This window comes from Triturus cristatus, chromosome 4_2 (assembly GCF_964204655.1).
Source record: "Triturus cristatus chromosome 4_2, aTriCri1.1, whole genome shotgun sequence".
NCBI classification, from domain to species: domain Eukaryota; kingdom Metazoa; phylum Chordata; class Amphibia; order Caudata; family Salamandridae; genus Triturus; species Triturus cristatus.
The window spans coordinates 359,807,089-359,827,624 of record NC_140586.1 but is presented as its reverse complement, the minus strand read 5'-3'; the positions used below and the strand labels follow the sequence as shown (position 1 = coordinate 359,827,624).

Sequence of the window (20,536 nt, the reverse complement as noted above, 5' to 3'; positions counted from 1 at the left end):
CTCCCTTTTAACCTTGTCCATGAGCTAAAGCACATCATTGCCCCTTATTGGACTACTATCATCAACTCCTCCCTTACCATGGGATGTGTCCCTGCCTCCCTCCAACTCACTCCCATTCTTAAAATTCCCAATGCCGACCCTAACAATCTCTGCCCTATCTCCAACCTCCCCCTGCTTTCCAAAGCCCTTGAAAAATGTTCCCTGCTCCAACTGGACAAACCAATTGACATTTTTAATCTACTGGACTCCTTAAAATCCGGGTTCCGAAAAGGCTGCAGTACAGAAACTGTCATATTGTTGATGACATCCACCCCTCCCTTGATAATAGCGAGACCTTCCTACTTATTCTTCTCAACCTCTCTGCCGCGTTTGATGATGTTAACCACCCTGCCTTACTTAACGCGCTCAGTTTGCTTTGGCCTCAATGGTCCTGTCCTCAAATGGTTCTCCTTCTACTCCCAACACAGAACACAACAATTCAAAATCTACAACTGCCTCTCAAACCCTACACCTGTCTCCCTAGGTGTCCCCCAGGGATCTATTCTCTCTCCCTCTCTCTTTAACTTCTTTATGGAACCCCTTACCCTCATTCTAAAACAAGCTGGAATCAACTACCATCTCTATGCTGACGACACCCAACTTTACTATAAGATTAAATCCCACTCTGATGTTCTGCACCTTAACAACACCCTGACAAAAATCCAATCTTGGTTCCACTCCAATCATCTCAAACTCAACCCTAAAAAACTGAAATCATTTTCTTCTCTCTAAAAAAAAAAAAAAAACAACCCTCTTCCTACCCAAACATGGATCTCGGACCTTAATGCCCTCAACTGTCTACTCTCCTTATCCAACTCAGTAAAATCTCTTGGTATCACCATTGAAAATAGCCTAACTCTTCAGCTCCGCATAAAAAACTTGGCTAAAGGAGCACTCTTCACTCCCCGTAATCTCAAGAAAATTAAATCCTTCATTCCAGCTGACGACTTTAAATTGGTTGTCCAATCTCTAGTCCTCTCGAGAATTGACTATGGTAACGCTATCTCTGGAACCTCTAAAGTTCACCTAGCCCCACTCAAATCTGTGCTCAACCTAGTGGCCAGGCTAATAACAGACTGCAAACGTTTTGACCACATCTCCCCATCCCTTAAATGGTTTCCCATCAAAGTCCGATCCTCCTACAAGATTGCAATCACTACGCACAAAGCCCTTCATCAAAATGCCCCGCTGTATCTCACTAATAAACTCAACAAAGCGGGTTGCTCCCGACCGTTGAGAAGCACCAACGCTCTCCTCCTTGTCCCACCTCTGTTGAAAAAGAAAACCACATAATCTCAATCTTTCTCCGGAAACACCTCTAACATCTGGAATGCCCTCCCTAAAGACCTGCGTTGTAACCCCTACATCAGCTTTAAAAAAGACCTCAAACTGCACCTGCTTAACAAATATTGGGGTCCATAATACTTTTCATTTCTCAATTGTTCTACTCTCTCCCTTCCCCTCCGTTCCCCTCCCTGCCTTCGCCTTTCCTTACCCTCCCCCGCCATACTCCCTCCCCTTAGTTGCTGCCTCCCCTTCCTTTGTCTATTTTTCTCTCCCCTATTCACGCCTAACCACCCACTACCCCCCTACCATCGAGCCTACCTCCATCTCACGTTATTGTATAAAATTCGATTACCTGTATCCATTTTATTCATGTAGACAGTTCTTTCCTGCCTCTCTGACATATGTAAATTGTATTATGCTATTTGTTCTTTGTAATCTAACCTGTTTGAATTCTACGTTATGAACAATTGTTTTATTCCTGTACTTTTTTCATACTCATGTTAAGCGCTCTGATACCCCCGGGTCTAGCCAGCGCTATATAAAACCTTTTAAATAAATGGCTAGGAACTTTGTCCCAGTAGTTTTAGCTGTTGCACTTAGCCTTCCGCCTCAGTCTTTTGGGCTGGCTGACCTTCGCCAGGGGGCGTTGTAGTGCTATGTTTATATGGAGTGTTCTTCCCACTAGTCTTGTTCTTTTGCCATGGCGTTTTCTCCCCTGTTCTTGCACAGCTGATGATTCGGTTCGTACGGGATTCTCCCCGAGTTTTCTTGTGGGAGGTTTTCGTCCTCACTCTCCCTGGCAAGCGGCATCTTTTTCTTATGCACATCGGAAAGTCTAGTCTAGGATCTCTCTTGGAATCAGTTTGCAGATCCTCCTCTGGGATAATATTGGTTGGGTATCTATTCTAAGGTTAAGGAATGTGTGGCTAGATGTCTATCAGATGAATACGTTCTCTTCCAGGGGATCCTCATCAAAGTCATAAGCACTGAATATTCCCGCCCATGTGCGGGGACCCTGGAAATACTAAAAAATATATCTGAAAACATATATATATACAGCCCCCAGCTTCCAATCATGCCTCAGGGGTGACAGGTCAGTTTTTCTTTCCAGCTCCTTCAGTCAGGACCCTGGAATTCACAGCTCTGACTTTTTGACTTTTTTGTCAAATATTCTAACATTTAATTGTGGTTTGTTACTTTTCACTTAAAATCTTTTAGGTCTTAGAGTGAGGTACTACCATTTGTTTGACAGATATTGGCTATTTTTCTGTCACAATGCCATCTCTTTTTGATCCTTGCCCCTCCTGTGGCAAGACGAAGGCCAAATCTGACACATTCTGTGTATTCTCTGCCTTTCTGACTCTCATTCCTCAGAGACTTGCCAGCATTACAAAAAGCTGTCTAGGTGTACTCTCAAGGAGAGAGAAAGAATACGTCTCTATGGACTTCCTGAGAGAAAGAAATCTACATCCAGAGGAAGGTCTCCGGTGAGACAGAAGAAATAGAGGTCCAGACCGACATGTAGAAGATCCCGATCTGTTCCCCATCGGCGTTGAATTTACCACCAGCTGCGAAGAAATGGATGTCGTCGTCGAGACCTCCACAGTCGATGGTGCCGGTGCATCAAACGACACCGAAATCGCACCATCCCCGACATCAAAGGTTAAATCACCATCAGTGATTCAGGACACAATGACTCCATGTTCAACGTCGAGACACTCACATCAGTCGGCGTCGACCCATCACGCATGATCAAGGTCACCAGAGGTTATTATTTTGACGTTGAGCAGCCCTGCATCTTCACCTGTACGCCACCGTTCACGCTCTGAGACTCCTGCACAATAAGTGAGACAGAAATCGCCATCTGTGCACCTCTCTCCTAATTGGATGTTACCTCTGCATCACTGGCAGAAATCTGGAATGACACAGGCACGAGGTCCACAGGACTACTCCAGTCCTCTACACAGGTCTCCGCTTGCTTGGCTGGAACAAGCAGTAGATCTCTCTCCTACCACTCCCTCGAGGGGTCAAGATCATAAGTGTACGCCGGCAGCCTCCTCAAGAAGATCTACGTCTCGGGGGCATCAGACAAGGCACAGGTCACCGACATGTTCAGCCTCTTCTACTCAATCTTCAAAGAGGGACTATTCTCCGACCTTTACAGAAAGTCCACCTTCGAGGGTCTCTCCGGTGGATGATGTCCGTACTTTCCAGGACGTTCTGGCCAGGGGTGCAGCAAAGTTGAACATTGTTCTGCCTACTCCCCAGAGTTCAACCTCAGTGATTTTTGAAACCTTGCATCAAAGATCAGCAGCCAGACCGTTGATACCCTTGGTACCGGGGCTTCTACAGCCTGTTATGGAAACGTTCCTTACACCGGCAACGCTCAAGACTGCACCAGCGAGGATCTTGAAGAAATACAGGCCTCCGGAAGAGGATCCATTGTTTCTTAGACCTGACCCACTTCCTGACTCTGTCATAATTGCGGCTGCGATAAAGACACGCAGTGGCCTCCTCATCAACAGTTCCTCCTGGTAAGGAAAGCAGAGCACAGGATTCATGGGGAAGAAAAGTCTGCAGCACTTCAGCCTCCATGTGGAATGTCTCAAGCGCCTCTGCACTATGATAGGTCCTTGTGGGACCTGCTGCAAAGGTTTACGGAAAAACTTCCCAAAGATGATCGCAGAGACTATGAGGAGGTGTTGCAGGAAGGAAGTTTAGTGGCAAATCAAGTTATCAGCGCCACAGCTGATGGAGCGACCTTGTCTTCACATTCCTATGCACACGGGATCTGTGCCAGACGTTCTTTCTAGCTTTGACTAACTGCGCTAAAACCCGAAGCTCAATCACGGGATCCTCAAGGATCCTCCTTGTTTGGCACTCACACAGAAGAATGTCAAGGATGAAGGCAGAGCTAGACACCTTGAAGGCAGTAGGGCTAGAGAGAAAATAGGAGTACAGGCGTTGATACAGGCCATATGATCGGTGGCCCTTCCATCAGAGGTTTCAAGCCCCTCAGTGGCGGAGGCACCAACAGAGCCAATCAAAATCCCACTATCAGGCTCCTAGTCAATCTGCTCCTCAGCAAAAGCTTCATCAGTGCAATGAATGCTCACTTCCCCCATCGCCGTTTCCTACTCGGGGGAGAGGGGGAGGGGGGGGGAGTATAGCCAATCACCTGGAAGAGTGGCGCATCATCACAAAAGACCAATGGGTGTTAAGTATGCTGCAGAATGGGTACTCTTTACGTTTCCGACATTGGCCTCCTACGGGCCCTTCAGTAAAAACTGTGTGCCAGCAGCTGCAGGCACTGCAGCAGGAAGTATCCAACCTCCTGCGAAAATAAGCCATCGAGGAAGTTCCTATATTACAGCGAGGTCAAGGGGTATGCTCAAGGTACTTCCTAGTGAGGAAGAAAGGTCGGAAATCAGAATGCCGACCGATCGTGGATCTTCACGCCCTCAACAAATCCTTCCGGAAGGAGAAGTTTCGCATGTTGACTCTCAATCAAATATATCCCCATCTTCAACAAGGGGACTGGATGTGTTCGTTAGATCTGCTGGATGCATACTTTCACGTCCCAGTCAATCCATATCACCGAAAGTTCCTGCGTTTTATGTTGGGATCGACCCATTATTACTTCAAAGTCCTGCCCTTCGGGTTGAAATTGGCTCCCCGAGTGTTTACAAAATGCATGGCAGTAGTAGCAGCTGTTCTACGGTGCCACAGAATCTTTGTTTACCCATATCTATACGACTGGCTTCTGAAGGGCCCTTCTCAGAGCGTGAGGGCACTCTATCAACAATGTCTAGCCCTTTGCCAATGGCTGAGTTTTCATCTCAACTTCAAGAAATTGACTCAGCATCCCTGTTAGACCTGTCAGCCCTTTGGGTGGTCCCTCCTCATCATTATTTATTTTGTCCCACTTTTGCCTCAAACCCGGTTAGTATTTTTCCTTTTTGGGAACCACCAGACTTTTTAGTGTTGATGCAGGGTCAGGGAGCCATTTTCCCTACCCCTGAAACTTCTGTCTGAGGGCCTGAAACACAAAATGGTGGCCACCCATTGTCACCTGTGACATCACTGGAACCTACTAGAACCTTCTGCAACATTCTGGAACCCTGTGACAGTTGGAGGCGGTTTAGAATGTTGGGAAGCTAAGTCAGAGTTGACAGTTGGAGCTGGCAGTTGGCACCTGACTGGTGAAGAGAGAGGAGCAGAAACCTGAAGGAGGAAGGAGTGAGGCAGCAGGGGTGGAAACTTGTGCCTGGAGTGGGGTCCATAAACCCACCCTTGATACTAGTCCCTACTGACTGAGCCCAGCCTGGAGCCCTGTGTGGGAGAAAGCAAGAGAAAACCATCTTAAGGACCTGGACAGCAGGAACAGGCCTTAAAAGTAAAGAACAGCAAGTTCCTGACCTGGTTACTGGTAACTTCTTGAAGTCCAACGTCGTGAAGCCTGGAGACCTGGAGCCCGAGGTGGAGAAGCGGCGCTGACTGGAAAGCAGACGTCGTACCCGGAGCCGCCAGAGAGCGAGAGAGGGTGCCGACGGAGGTCGTGGAGAGTACCAGAGGTCGAGGAGGAAGTCACCCGAGGTCGAGTGAGCGGCGTCGACGGGGGAGTGAAGTCTGCCCTCCGGAGTCGCCGGAGACAGAGGTGAATCGTGCCGGAGGTCGGGAGTGGAGATCGCACTCCGGAGTCGCCGGAACCTGAAGAGAATCGTGCCGGAGGTCGGGAGTGGAGGTCGCACTCCGGAGTCGCCGGAACCTGAAGAAAGGAGCACCGGAGGTCGGGAGTGGAGATCGCACTCCGGAGCTGCCCGAAGTCGACATCGAGCCAAGATTGCCCTACGTCATCGAACCGGAGGTCGACATCGAGCCGAGGCCGCCGACATCGAACCGGAGCCGCCCCTCGGCGTCGACAAGAACTGTCATTGAGCCGAGGCTAGCGACATCGAACCGGAACCGCCTCACGGCGTCGACACGACTCCAGCGGCGTCGGAACTTCATAAAAAGGGCAGTAAGTGGAATAGAGGGCGCCTAAGGCCCTGTGAAGCCCTAAGAGACCATCCTAGAGGCTAGAGAGGTGCTGGAACCAGCTTGATAGTGCCAGGGGTGAGCTGAGACTAATACAGAGGGGTTGTGTAGTGTGGGAGAGCCAGATCTCTAGATTCCCCCTTGATCTACCTCAGTTTAGGCCTCAGCCTTGTCCACGCCAGAGAGTACATCCCTCAGGTCATCCAAAACTCTACAAGCTGGGATTGGGTCAAATCATCCCATAGTACCTCAGGAATGTGATGATTTTCAAGTGTCACTGTTGGCTTTTATTATTTATTGAGAGCACTGTATTTATTGTATTCATTCTATTTATGGCCTTACAGTATTTATTGCCTTACAGTATTTATTGTTTCACAGTATTTATTGTCGCACAGTATTTATTGTCTCACAGTATTTATTGCCTCGTAATATTTAATTGCCTGTTATGTAATGCACTTATATTTATGCCTTGATTATTTATGATCTACCTTATTTATTGAATCGTTAAGATAATATTTATTTGACTTACCCTTCCACAGGAAAAGCCTTGTGTACTGTGATTGTATTATTATTTATTTAATCCGCAACTAAGAGAAAAGAAGATAAGGAGATATATTTTCAGTATAATTTTTAAGGTGTAGTGTCGTTTTTGGAACGGATGCACGCATGGTTATTGTGTGGGTATGACGTATGCTTAGCACGGTGCCTGATCCCTGACCACTCGAGCCAAGCTACCACAGTGTATGTCTGGGAGAACACTACCACCCTTCCGGTGTGGGAGTGGGTTTTCTAACATAATTGGTGTTCAGTGGTGGGATAAGAGCTGTGCCTACGTATACTCGACAATAACTGTGGGTAGTCCATAGGCCTACACCGGGAGTTTTCTCCAAGCGGACTTCCTAATTGTGAGTTTTTGTTTTTTCCAAATTTACTCTGGTGGTGGGAGGAGGTATTATAAAAGGTACCCCCCTGCATAGCTTCTGTAAATAACTGTCCTCTGACCTGAGTGGGCAAGATGGAGTTTGTACTGGAGAATTTAGAAACGTACACTGTGGCCCAACTCAGGGAGTTTTGTCAGCGGGAGGGGGTGTATTGTCCCCCAGGAGCAAAGAAGGGTGCACTCCAAACCAGCTTAAGGGCTTGGGGGGAGGCACGACGAGAAAGCAAGGCTGAGGAGGAGGACAGGGATAGAGAGCCCGACAGTGAGGGAGCTGGTTTGTACCAACCTGAGGTGGGGAACCTGTTAGCGGGGCCCAGGACACTTTCTAGGAAGGGCAGCAGTGCCTCTAGCGGTGGCTTGTCTGAAGTGGAGTTAACAGACCAGAGGGAGAAAAGACAGCTCACATGGGACTTAGCAAGGCTGGAGAAAGAGAAGGAGGAACAGAGGATGGCTCATGAGCTAAGGCTGAAAGAGATAGATCTTCAGATCCTACGAGCCGGGGCACACCCTATTCCTAATGGTGGCAGCGAAGAAAGAGAGTTCACCAGGGAACCCAAACCCTATTTGCCGAAGGACCTAGTGGCTAGCTATGGTGTGGGCGACGATATTGCCAAGTGGCTAGCGGCCTATGAGGTCTCATTAAGGGCCCATGGGGTTCCAGAGAAGTACTGGGGAGGGGGATTGTACAGGTACATGCCTCCAGCTGGTAGGGATGCATTATTGGCCCTAGAGCAGGATGAGCAGACCCACTACCCCACCATGAAAGTGGCGCTCATACGAAAGTTTGGACTAACACCCGAGAAATACAGACAGAAGTTCCGGGGTAGCCACAAACTGGGTACACAGAATTGGGTGGACTTCCTGGATTATGCAAAGAAGGCATTAGAGGGTTGGATTCAGGGCAGTGAAGTGAGGAACTACGAGGGGTTGTTTGATTTAGTATTGAAGGAACACCTGCTCGAAAAATGTTTCCCTGAACTGCGTCAACACCTGGTGGATAGCAAGCTGACCAATCCCCGGAAGCTTGCTGAGGAGGCGGACATTTGGGCTAGTACCCGGGTGTCCACAAGGGGGACTGGAGGGGATACTCAAAAGGCCGGACAGGGCGCCCCCCAGAAGAAAGAGGGAGGGGAAAAGAAAAAGGAGTTCTCCAAAGGCCCCCAAAATAATTTCCAAGGTAAGGGAACAGGATTCACCCCTAGGGCTAACCCACCCAGAAACCCTAATCCTGGCCAGAGTCAGCAGTCAAGGGTTGTCCATTGCTTCGAGTGCGGTGGCGTTGGACACTATAAGGGAGATGCGAAGTGCCCAAAACGACCACCCCCTCCCATTGGAGGAAAGACCCCCGGAGTAGCTAGTGTAGTGCTCGGGGAGGAGATGCCTTTAATTAAGGGAAGGGAGTGGGCGGGTGTCACTTTAGTGTTCCTGGGAGAACGGGAGATGGTTCCTAAGATCCAGGTGCCCGCAAATACTGTAAAGTATGGGCAGTGGGTCACCATCAACGGCCAAAGAGGGGAGGCTCTGAGAGACACAGGAGCCAGTATGACTATGGTGCGTAGCCAACTGGTGTCTCCAGAGCAGGTAATTCCCGATGTACTCCACCCAGCCGCGATGGCTGACGGCAGAACAGGCCACTATCCGGTGGCCGAGGTTCCCTTTGAATGGGAGGGGGTTGCAGGTTCACTTCGAGTTGCCGTAAGCCCTGCCGTGTCAGTCGATTGTCTACTGGGGAATGACATGGAGCACAATGCTTGGAAAGAGGTGGAATACCGGACTCACACTGAGATGCTGGGTACACCTGACTGGGCCTGTGTGAGCACAAGGTCCGCGACTACCCGGAGAGGGAGTTTGTTTCGGCTGGAGCCTGGAACAAAGGCCCAGCCAGCTGCCAGTCAAGGGAAGAACCGAGGACAGGATAGGCCACCGGAGGTGGTGGACCAGGAGTCCGCGGTGGGGGATGTTACCAAACTGGAGGACCTACCCATCCCGGCCGAGTGGCACGTGGAGGGAGGCTCGACCAGGGAGGAATTCTGCCAGGGCCAGGAGGAGTGCCCTACCCTTGAGGGACTGAGGCGACAGGCCGAAGCCCAGGCAGCAGGGAACGTTGAAGGGAACTACAGTGTTTACTGGGAGGATGGCCTCCTCTACAGTGAACCCAAGGCACCCCTACATGGATCGTCACGAGCCTTGGTAGTCCCTCAACGTTATCGAGCCTTCCTTCTGGAGTTGGCTCACGAGATCCCATTGGCAGGACACCTGGGGCAAGACCAGACCTTCGCCCGTCTTGTCCCACACTTTTATTGGCCTCAAATGAAAGTGTCGTCCGATACCTACTGCCGGACATGTGTGTCTTGCCAAGCCAGTGGGAAAACAGGGGTGAAGCTGAAAGCTCCCCTGGAACCACTTCCTGTCGTTAGCACCCCCTTTGAAAGGGTGGGCATCGACATTGTGGGTCCGTTAGATCCACCTACTACAGCTGGTCACAGGTTTATCCTGGTTCTGGTGGATCATGCCACACGGTACCCAGAGGCAATACCTCTGAGGACCATTACAGCACCTGTTGTGGCTAGGGCCCTGATGGGAATCTTTACCCGAGTGGGTTTTCCCAAGGAAGTTGTGTCCGACAGGGGGACCAACTTCATGTCAGCGTACATGCGGGCCATGTGGAAGGAGTGTGGAGTGACCTACCGGTTCACCACTCCTTACCACCCTCAGACCAATGGTCTGGTGGAGAGGTTTAACAAAACCTTGAAAGGCATGATCAGAAGTCTGCCTGAAAGCCTGCGGAGGAAATGGGACGTCCTCCTACCCTGTCTACTCTTTTCTTACAGGGAAGTGCCACAGAAGGGAGTGGGCTTCAGCCCCTTCGAGCTTTTGTATGGGCACCCTGTACGTGGACCTCTCAACCTGGTGAGAGACGGATGGGAGAGAACTCCCAGGAAGCTTCCCCAGGACGTGGTGAGCTACATGCTGGCCTTCCGGAGCCAAATGGCTAAGTTGTGGAAGCAAGCTTCTGACAACTTGGAGGCCAGCCAAATAGTAATGAAGGCGTGGTATGACCACAACGCTCACCCGGTGGAGTTGGAGCCTGGCCAGAAGGTGTGGGTGATCGAACCGGGAGAGCTTAGCGCCCTCCAGGATCGCTGGTCAGGACCCTTTGAGGTGTTGGAGAAGAAGGGTAAGGCTACCTACTTGGTGGATCTTAAAACCCCTCGTCAGCCCCTACGGGTGCTGCATGCCAACCGCCTCAAACCCCACCACGAGAGGCCCGAAGTCATTTTGATGATGGTGACTGATGGAGCAGAGGACGCGGAAAGCGAGCCTCTCCCCGATTTGTTTGCGTCTCAAGAGAAGGATGGGTCGGTGGAGGGAGTGATTCTCTCCCCATCTCTAACTCCTGAACAGCAGGAGGACTGCCGCCAGGTCCTGGGACAGTACTCTTCGTTGTTCTCCCTTGTTCCGGGTAGGACTCACCTGTGCGTCCATGACGTGGACACAGGAGACAGCCCACCTGTGAAGTCCAAGATCTACCGGATGTCAGACAAGGTGAAGGCCAGCATTAACAGTGAAGTCACTAAGATGCTGGAGCTAGGAGTGATCGAACCTTCCAGCAGCCCCTGGTCCAGTCCGGTGGTGTTAGTACCAAAAGCTGCACCACCGGGTGCCCAACCGGAACTGAGGTTCTGTGTGGACTACCGGGGACTGAATTCAGTAACCAAAACTGATGCTCATCCGATCCCTAGGGCGGATGAATTGATTGACCGGCTGGGAGCTGCCCAATATCTAAGTACCTTTGACCTTACTTCTGGGTACTGGCAGATCTCTTTGACCGATGGAGCAAGGGAAAGGTCAGCCTTCTCCACGCCCAATGGCCACTACCAGTTCTGTGTGATGCCCTTTGGGCTCAAGAACGCACCTGCCACGTTTCAGCGCCTGGTAAACCAGATCCTCACCGGAATGGAGAGTTTCTCTGCTGCTTATCTGGATGACATAGCCGTCTTCAGTAACAGCTGGGAGGATCACTTGCGTCACCTGCAAGCTGTTCTCCAGGCCCTGAGACAAGCTGGGTTAACGATCAAGGCCAGCAAGTGCCAGATCGGGCAGGGGTCGGTAGTGTACCTTGGACACTTGGTGGGTAGGGGAGCGGTGCAACCCCTCCAGGCGAAGATCGAGGCCATCATGGCCTGGGAACCCCCCCAAGACTCAGACTGAGGTCCGAGCTTTTCTGGGCCTCACCGGATATTACCGCCGCTTCGTGAAGGGATACGGTACCATTGTGGCCCCCCTCACGGAGCTTACGTCCAAGAAACAACCTCGACGGGTAGTCTGGACGGAGGCTTGCCAGCAGGCCTTTGTGAAACTGAAGCAAGCCATGTGCGAGGCCCCGGTCCTACGGGCCCCAGACTTTTCCAAGGAGTTCATTGTCCAGACGGATGCATCAGAACATGGCATTGGGGCAGTGTTATCGCAACTCAATGAAGAGGGTCTGGATCAACCCGTGGTCTTCCTATCCCGGAGACTACTTCCCAGGGAACAGAAGTGGAGTGCAATAGAGCGTGAAGCCTTTGCAGTGGTATGGGCTCTGAAGAAGCTGCGGCCATACCTGTTTGGCTCGCACTTCCTAGTTCAGACCGACCACAGACCCCTTCGTTGGCTGATGCAGATGAAGGGGGAGAATCCCAAGTTGCTAAGGTGGTCTATCTCCCTACCAGGAATGGACTTTCAGGTGGAACATCGGCCTGGAGTGGACCACGCCAATGCAGACGGTCTCTCAAGGTATTTCCGCCTTAGTGATGAGAACTCCCAAGGGGTTGGGTAGCTCTCCCCACTTTCAGCTGGGGGGGACGCGTGTTAGACCGGTCAGCCCTTTGGGTGGTCCCTACTCATCATTATTTATTTTGTCCCACTTTTGCCTCAAACCCTGTTAGTATTTTTCCTTTTTGGGAACCACCAGACTTTTTAGTGTTGATGCAGGGTCAGGGAGCCATTTTCCCTACCCCTGGAACTTCTGTCTGAGGGCCTGAAACACAAAATGGTGGCCACCCATTGTCACCTGTGACATCACTGGAACCTACTAGAACCTTCTGCAACATTCTGGAACCCTGTGACAGTTGGAGGCGGTTTAGAATGTTGGGAAGCTAAGTCAGAGTTGACAGTTGGAGCTGGCAGTTGGCACCTGACTGGTGAAGAGAGAGGAGCAGAAACCTGAAGGAGGAAGGAGTGAGGCAGCAGGGGTGGAAACTTGTGCCTGGAGTGGGGTCCATAAACCCACCCTTGATACTAGTCCCTACTGACTGAGCCCAGCCTGGAGCCCTGTGTGGGAGAAAGCAAGAGAAAACCATCTTAAGGACCTGGACAGCAGGAACAGGCCTTAAAAGTAAAGAACAGCAAGTTCCTGACCTGGTTACTGATAACTTCTTGAAGTCCAACGTCGTGAAGCCTGGAGACCTGGAGCCCGAGGTGGAGAAGCGGTGCTGACTGGAAAGCAGACGTCGTACCCGGAGCCGCCAGAGAGCGAGAGAGGGCGCCGACGGAGGTCGTGGAGAGTACCAGAGGTCGAGGAGGAAGTCACCCGAGGTCGAGTGAGCGGCGTCGACGGGGGAGTGAAGTCCGCCCTCCGGAGTCGCCGGAGACCGAGGTGAATCGTGCCGGAGGTCGGGAGTGGAGATCGCACTCCGGAGTCGCCGGAACCTGAAGAGAATCGTGCCGGAGGTCGGGAGTGGAGATCGCACTCCGGAGCCGCCCGAAGTCGACATCGAGCCAAGATTGCCCTACGTCATCGAACCGGAGGTCGACATCGAGCCGAGGCCGCCGACATCGAACCGGAGCCGCCCGAAGTCGACATCGAGCCAAGACCGCCCGACGTCATCGAACCGAGGCCGCCGACATCGAACCGGAACCGCCTCTCGGCGTCGACAAGAACTGTCATTGAGCCGAGGCCACCGACATCGAACCGGAACCGCCTCACGGCGTCGACACGACTCCAGCGGCGTCGGAACTTCATAAAAAGGGCAGTAAGTGGAATAGAGGGCGCCTAAGGCCCTGTGAAGCCCTAAGAGACCATCCTAGAGGCTAGAGAGGTGCTGGAACCAGCTTGATAGTGCCAGGGGTGAGCTGAGACTAATACAGAGGGGTTGTGTAGTGTGGGAGAGCCAGATTTCTAGATTCCCCCTTGATCTACCTCAGTTTAGGCCTCAGCCTTGTCCACGCCAGGGAGTACATCCCTCAGGTCATCCAAAACTCTACAAGCTGGGATTGGGTCAAATCATCCCATAGTACCTCAGGAATGTGAACTGATTTTCAAGTGTCACTGTTGGCTTTTATTATTTATTGAGAGCACTGTATTTATTGTATTCATTCTATTTATGGCCTTACAGTATTTATTGCCTTACAGTATTTATTGTCGCACAGTATTTATTGTCGCACAGTATTTATTGTCTCGCAGTATTTATTGCCTCGTAATATTTAATTGCCTGTTATGTAATGCACTTATATTTATGCCTTGATTATTTATGATCTACCTTATTTATTGAATCGTTAAGATAATATTTATTTGACTTACCCTTCCACAGGAAAAGCCTTGTGTACTGTGATTGTATTATTATTTATTTAATCCGCAACTAAGAGAAAAGAAGATAAGGAGATATATTTTCAGTATAATTTTTAAGGTGTAGTGTCGTTTTTGGAACGGATGCACGCATGGTTATTGTGTGGGTATGACGTATGCTTAGCATGGTGCCTGATCCCTGACCACTCGAGCCAAGCTACCACAGTGTATGTCTGGGAGAACACTACCACCCTTCCGGTGTGGGAGTGGGTTTTCTAACAATCCCACTCAAAGAATCCACTATATGGGTGCAACAATAGACTCCGCAGTAGGAAAAGTGTTTCCTTCGGAGGAGAGACTGTCATCTATCACTCTGAAATGCAAACCGATTCTGCCCAGCAACTTCCCTTCAGTCCGTCAGGTTGCCTCTCTCCTAGGGTCGATGGCATCCTGCATTTTTCTTGTCCACCAGATCCTGCTGTAAAGGACGCATCCTCATCCTGGCATTGGGGACAAGTGGGATCAACAAACTGCTCGATGGAACGACAGGATACATCTGCCGAAAGCAGCCAGAGCGTTGATTCCATGGTGGATGCGACAGGAGAATCTGTTGTTAGGAGTTCCGTTCCATCAGTCTCTTCCCTCTCAATCATTAATCACAGATGCTTCCCTCTAGGGTTGGGGAGCATCCATGGGGTCCCTCCAGACTAAAGGTAGGTGGTCGGCAAAAGAACAATTGTATCACATCAACTTGCTGGAGCTGCGAGCAGAGCATCTAGCCCTCAAGGCCTTCCTTCCATCTATTCAGACCAGCTCCATTCTAGTACAGACGGACAATACGACCACCATGTACTATCTGAACAAGTATGGAGGGACTCGATCGCGATCCCTGTCTCTGGAGGCCCAAGCTCTCTGGCATTGGCTCCTTGCAAGGAATCTGACAATTACAGCAATACTCCTTCCGGGGAGAAGAATTCACAGGCAGACACTCTATCGTCACTTCGCGGACCAGCAGGACTGGGTTGTAAACGACAAAGTCGTCGAAGAAATTTTTCTAGAATGGGGACGTTCAAGCATCAACCTTTTCGCGGACGACACAAACCAAAAATGCCGCGACTTTGCCTCAAGATTCTACCGACCGGGGCCGAGAAGGAATGCCCTTTTCCTCAACTGGTCAGGAGGCTTTGTATACACCTTTCCTCCCCTTCCTCTCATCCCGAAGGTTGTAACCAAACTCTCCCACTCAGAGACGTGGATGATTCTGAAAGCTCCGGACTGGCCACGACAGTGGTGGTACCCGGACATTCCCTTCCTATTAGAATGCCCACACAAGAGATTGCCGTGCAGACTGGACCTGCTGTCCAAGATAAATGGGAGCATTCATCACCCCAACCTTCCCTCACTGAGCTTGGCAGCATGGCTCCTGAGGTCCTCCAATATGGTAATTTAGGACTCCCTCAGGACTGCATGACCATCTTGAAAGAAGCAAGAAGATCTTCCACAAGATACACTTATGCTTGTAAATGGAAGCGTTTCTATTTGTGATGTGTGCAAAATGATTGCCATCCTACCAAGGGGCTAGAGGAAGTGATTTTACCTTAACTTCTCCACTTAGCTAAGGCAGGTCTAAAATTCTCTTCCATAGAAGTACACCTGGCTGCCATTACGGCATACAGGCGGTCTCCTTCTTAACCTTCTTTCTTTCAATTGCAGGTAGTGAATGATTTTTTGCAAGGATTAAAGCAGGTTTGCCCTCCTATCTCACCTCCTTCGCCTCCCTGGCAGCTGAATCTGGTCCCATCTAAACTGCTGGGTCCTCCTTTTGAGCCTATCCACAAAGCAACCCTACAACACCCAACGTGGAAGGTGGCCTTTTGGTAGCAGTCACCTCAGTTCGCAGGGTGAACAAGATTCAAGCTCTCTGTTCCAAGGAACCATACACAGTCTTTCATCTCAATAGGGTCGTTCTGAGAACCCACCCCACCTTCCTTCCGAAGATGGTGTCGGATTTCCATATCAATCAATGCATCTCGCTGCCTACCTTTTTTTCTAATCCCTCTACACCAGCTGAGAGAGCCCTTCATTCTTTAGACCTGAAAAGGGTTTTGAAATTCTACTTGGACAGGTCGAAAGCAATTAGGAAATCTGATCAACTGTTCATTAATTACGGGTCAATCCGAACAGGTTTTCCAGCCTCCAAGCGTTCCATCTCCAGGTGGATAGTCATGTATCAAACTGGCTTATCAGTTAGCACAGAAGCAGCTTTGGTCTAGGCCCATGGCTCATTCTACTAGAGGAAAGGCTGCCACAATGACTTTCCTTAACAATGTACTAATTGCTGAGATCTGCAAGGCAGCCACTTGGAAATCGATACATATGTTTACGAGACACTATTGTCTCGACTCAGATACCAGAGCAGACACTCAAGTAGGCAAGGCCTCCTTGAGAAATGTGTTCCTACGCTGAAAAAGCTTTGATTGTTTTGTTTGGTCATTTGTTTCTCATTTGCCCGCAGGCGGAGGATGGGCTTGCTATTCGATTCAGTGTTTATGACTATTAATGAGGATCCCTGGAATAGAAGGATAAGTTACTTACCTGTAAGCCTGGTTCTCTTCCAGCGGTATCCTCATCAAAGTCATAAGCAACCCACCCACCTCCCTAGACAAATGAGACTTATTTAAACTATATCTTTGTGCCCTGACCCTCGGGTCTCCACAAAGAACAACTGACCTAACTGTCACCCCTGAGGCATGATGGGAAACTGGGGGTCATGGCTGCCTTAAAGGCACGGTGCCAGTTTTTGTGCTTGCAACTGCTTTCATTTTCTATGCTATTGGGTTTCAATGCATCCTATAGGCTAACAATGTTTGCTCTTTTGCAGATTGGTTTTGATTTTACTCATTAAAAAGAGTTCAAGTAATGCTTGCCCTCCTGTTGTCTATATTCTATAGTACGTGGTTCAAAAAGAAGTTGTTTATCACATTGATTAGCCTCTTTTTTAAGAGCTGCATTGATGTGTGAAAACATTGTGTGTCTGTCTGTGTGTGTCAGTCACATCACACGAGAACTCCTGTCTGCCACTCAATCTGGCAGTACCTCCGGGCACGGACCTCGAACACTCCCAAGGACTTTAGTAAGTCCCACGCACTGTTGGTGGATGCAGCAGTGAAGTTTATTAATAAAAAGTTCGCAAATTAAACAGGCATAATGCCTGCTATAAACATGATGTGTGTGTGTGTGTGTATATATATAAGCAAAGTTTACCGCCAACAGTAGCCTCTCATGGACAAAAAGACGAAGAGCGGACCCCAGATTCTTGGTGCCAATCAAGTGATGTTTATTTTGTGCCCAACAAGTCCGCCATTACGCGTTTCGACCCCCACTCGGATCTTGATCACATGACGCGTTGCATAACAGGAAAACGACATTTGAAGTGATCTAAGCAGGAAATGACATCATGGAGTCAAAGTGCAAATGTATAGTAACTGAAAAGTTACTGATAGCAGCATAGATTTCAGTGCAAACTTGTACATATTTAAAGTGCAAATACATAGTCACTAAAAAGTTCCTAATAGCAGCATAAATTATTCGATTTCAGTGCAAATTTAGACGCATTTAAAGTAAGCCAATAAATATATAAATATGCTCACAAATGCTAAAATTTAAACATAGAAAAAGCAATATTAAAACCCGGAATGACACACAGCATGTAAAATCTTACACAATGATCCAATAGATCTATATGTAGCTAAAAATGCCTACTCAAATACTGTATGTGTGCCACTGCAATGTATGTTCCATTTTATACAATACAATATATGTGTGTATATATATATATATATATATATATATATATATATATATATATATATATATATATATATAGCTGTATATATATATGTTTTCATATATATTTTTTTAGTATTTCCGGGGTCACGCGCATGGGCGGGAATATTCCGTGCTTATGACTTTGATGAGGATACCCCTGGAAGAGAACCAAGATTACAGGCAAGTAACTTATCCTTATTTACCTGCGGTAACACCTTATCTGGTAGAGACTAGATCTAGCTGCAGATTCTTTACTTACCCACCCTTTTCCCCCACTCTGCTAACTGATTCTGCTGTTCTTCCAGATCCCTTCTATGTACCTATGTGCTTTTAGTTGGTTAAAAAAACACACACAAAGTAAAAGGAAAACAGACAATTTTTAATAATTAATGTAAGCTTCTCTAAAAAAGAGGATTTGTTTTGGACACTGTTTCCATGGCAGTTTCTATACGTGGCTCCAATTTTTAGCGTGGAAGGTAGTTGCAGAAGAAACTTACATCAGCGCGTCGGAGGAGGGCTTATATGGACATCCCGTGGATGGCGTCGTTACGGAGTCGCTCAATGCCCTCTACCGATGCGCAGAGGTACTGCTGTAGAAAAGTTTCCAGATCCACTCCGGCTTCTGGGAAAAAATATATGGTAAGGAATCTGAGTCTAGATCTAGTTTCTGCCAGATAAGGTGTTACCCAAGGTAAGTAACTTATTCTTGGAAGCCGTACTCCTGGGTTCAGGCATTTTTGTGTTTGGCTGAATGTTTGCAGCTTAGGTTTGAGAAGTTGTGCTATTTTATGGATTGCACTACAGTTGGTCTTTAGCACCTTTGTTGTTGGGTATGTTTTAGTTGAGTGGTTTTGGTCGGTTTGGTTTTTCTATGGTCTGTCCTTTTGGGTTTGGGAAACTTTGATGGACTGTAGTTTGTTACAATTAGTGTGTGCAATCTTTGTTCTTAAGGTAACACCAATGTTCCTTTTCCTGTTTAGCCAAGCCTTTTATACCAACCTTCTGGAGAATCTGACAAAGAAAACAAAGGTCAAGAGCGCCCTCTTAGTGCATCTTCTAGCAGTGACCTTTCCCTGTCTGAGCCGCCACAACTACTTGGCAGGTGAGTGTTCCAGTGCAATGCTACATAAATACCTAAATATCCCTTGAATAAGTATGCTAAGGACTAGGCCTTGATTGTAACTATGAATACTGTGTGGTCCATGGAGTGCCCAATAACAATGCTTCAGCTGGGACTTAACCCCACGTTGTTCAACCTAGCTCAACATAAGCCAGTGAGATCCCCTATTTAATTTATTTGCTCCAACAAAAAATTAAGTAATGGAGCTGGAAGAACAAAGGCAGGCCTCGAAAAATCCTAAAAATTTTACTAGACCTGCAGGTCTGTTGACTTGAATAATCAACTCGACCTAACTGATGTACTTGATTCAAAGGAATGTTTCTCAGTTAATGTTTCAAAACTCACTTCTAATAAATGTATTACTAAAGCATGATTTGGTAGTGCGCTGCCCTTTACAAACAGCACATTTTCCATTAAAATAGCCACAAACTTTCCATCTAACATGCAGTTTTACTGATAAAACTATATATTGTATAAACAATAATCTGGAAATTGGGTTTCAGTAAAAATGTTCATCATTTGCACATCACCATGTAGTGATTTGTTTTCATCCTATTAAAAACTTTTTTTCATCACACAGAAATTACAAAGGGTGCTTTCATAACTACTAAAATACATTTTGAAATGTTTGCACAATTCATTTACAAGTTATTTAAATGCTGTGTGCTAGAAAAAAACATGACATCCTACAGTCTTTTATTTTACACTCTTTGTACAGCACGATTGTGAGACAGTTCACTTTACAAAATCCTTTAATTTTGCTGCTTATTTTATCCTGCATGTTGCATTTATTTTTCTTTCTCTGGATGCAGATTGTAAGACAAAAGCTGACATTTCACTTCTGTCTGTGAACACATAACAAATGTGACAAGATAAACTCAAGGTTTATTGGTATCTGTATTGCTCATTCACTCTGAGAGAATAGAGCACTTGTACTTTATCAGTTCGCTAGAATGGGCTAGTAGGCCCTAAAATAGCTTGCCCTAATAAAATCGGACTCGCCATAGCGATGGGTGAGTAGATTTCTTGAGGACTGAAAGGTACAATAGAAGAACAGTTTTTTGTATGGGATTCGAAAGTTTTCCGACTATGCATCTGCAGCAACCAGAATAGATCACCGTCCCTTTCTTCTTGTGCTGTCTTGTTGAGCCAAAGATAATTTCTTACTCGCATGTCTTAGGTATGGTCATGATGATTTTTATTTTATTTTTAGGTCTCGCAGACCTACGGTGCAGCGCGCATGCGCTGCTCGCGTCTGCGAGACATATTGTGGGTGAGTATATTTCAGAAGGGGGCTTGAAGCCCCGCCCCTCATTTTCATTGGGTAGAGTCACCATTTATGGTAAACGGTGGCATCCCATTAAAAATGAGACTTCTGTGTCACCGCACTTTGTCGTTTTGGGACGGCTCATCCAGACTGGGTCTCCTGCTTCACGGCTGTTGTGAAGCAATTTCTTATCTCAGAGGCGTGCTATGTAAACAAGTCTCTGAGATCCAGTCCTGATGGGCCTCCCAAAAGGAGACAGGGCGCCGCGTGTTTATTTTTGCATCTCGCTTTCACTGAAAGTGAAAGCGCGATGCAAATATAAACAGCGCTCTGGCGAGCGCTTGTTTTTTTTTTTTTTCCTTTCAGCGCTAGGCGCGCGCGCTTGTGTGTTGCTTTCCTATGGCCCGTTCTGCCACTTCCCGCTTGCTTTCGTCATTTTCTTTTTACCCTACTGCATTTTCTACACCCCCT

The 20,536-nt window shown here is 48.2% G+C and overlaps 1 protein-coding gene across 1 annotated transcript in view; it reads left to right on the top strand.

Moving 5' to 3' along the window:
• The window catches only part of CEP350 (centrosomal protein 350), a 1,602,561-nt gene that overhangs the window by 215,066 nt on the left and 1,366,959 nt on the right, over window positions 1–20,536 (top strand). Inside the window, exon 11 of the mRNA XM_085601771.1 lies at window positions 18,659–18,780. Within this exon, the coding sequence (XP_085457897.1) occupies window positions 18,659–18,780 (122 nt within the window). The remainder of the gene's footprint in view (window positions 1–18,658; window positions 18,781–20,536) is intronic.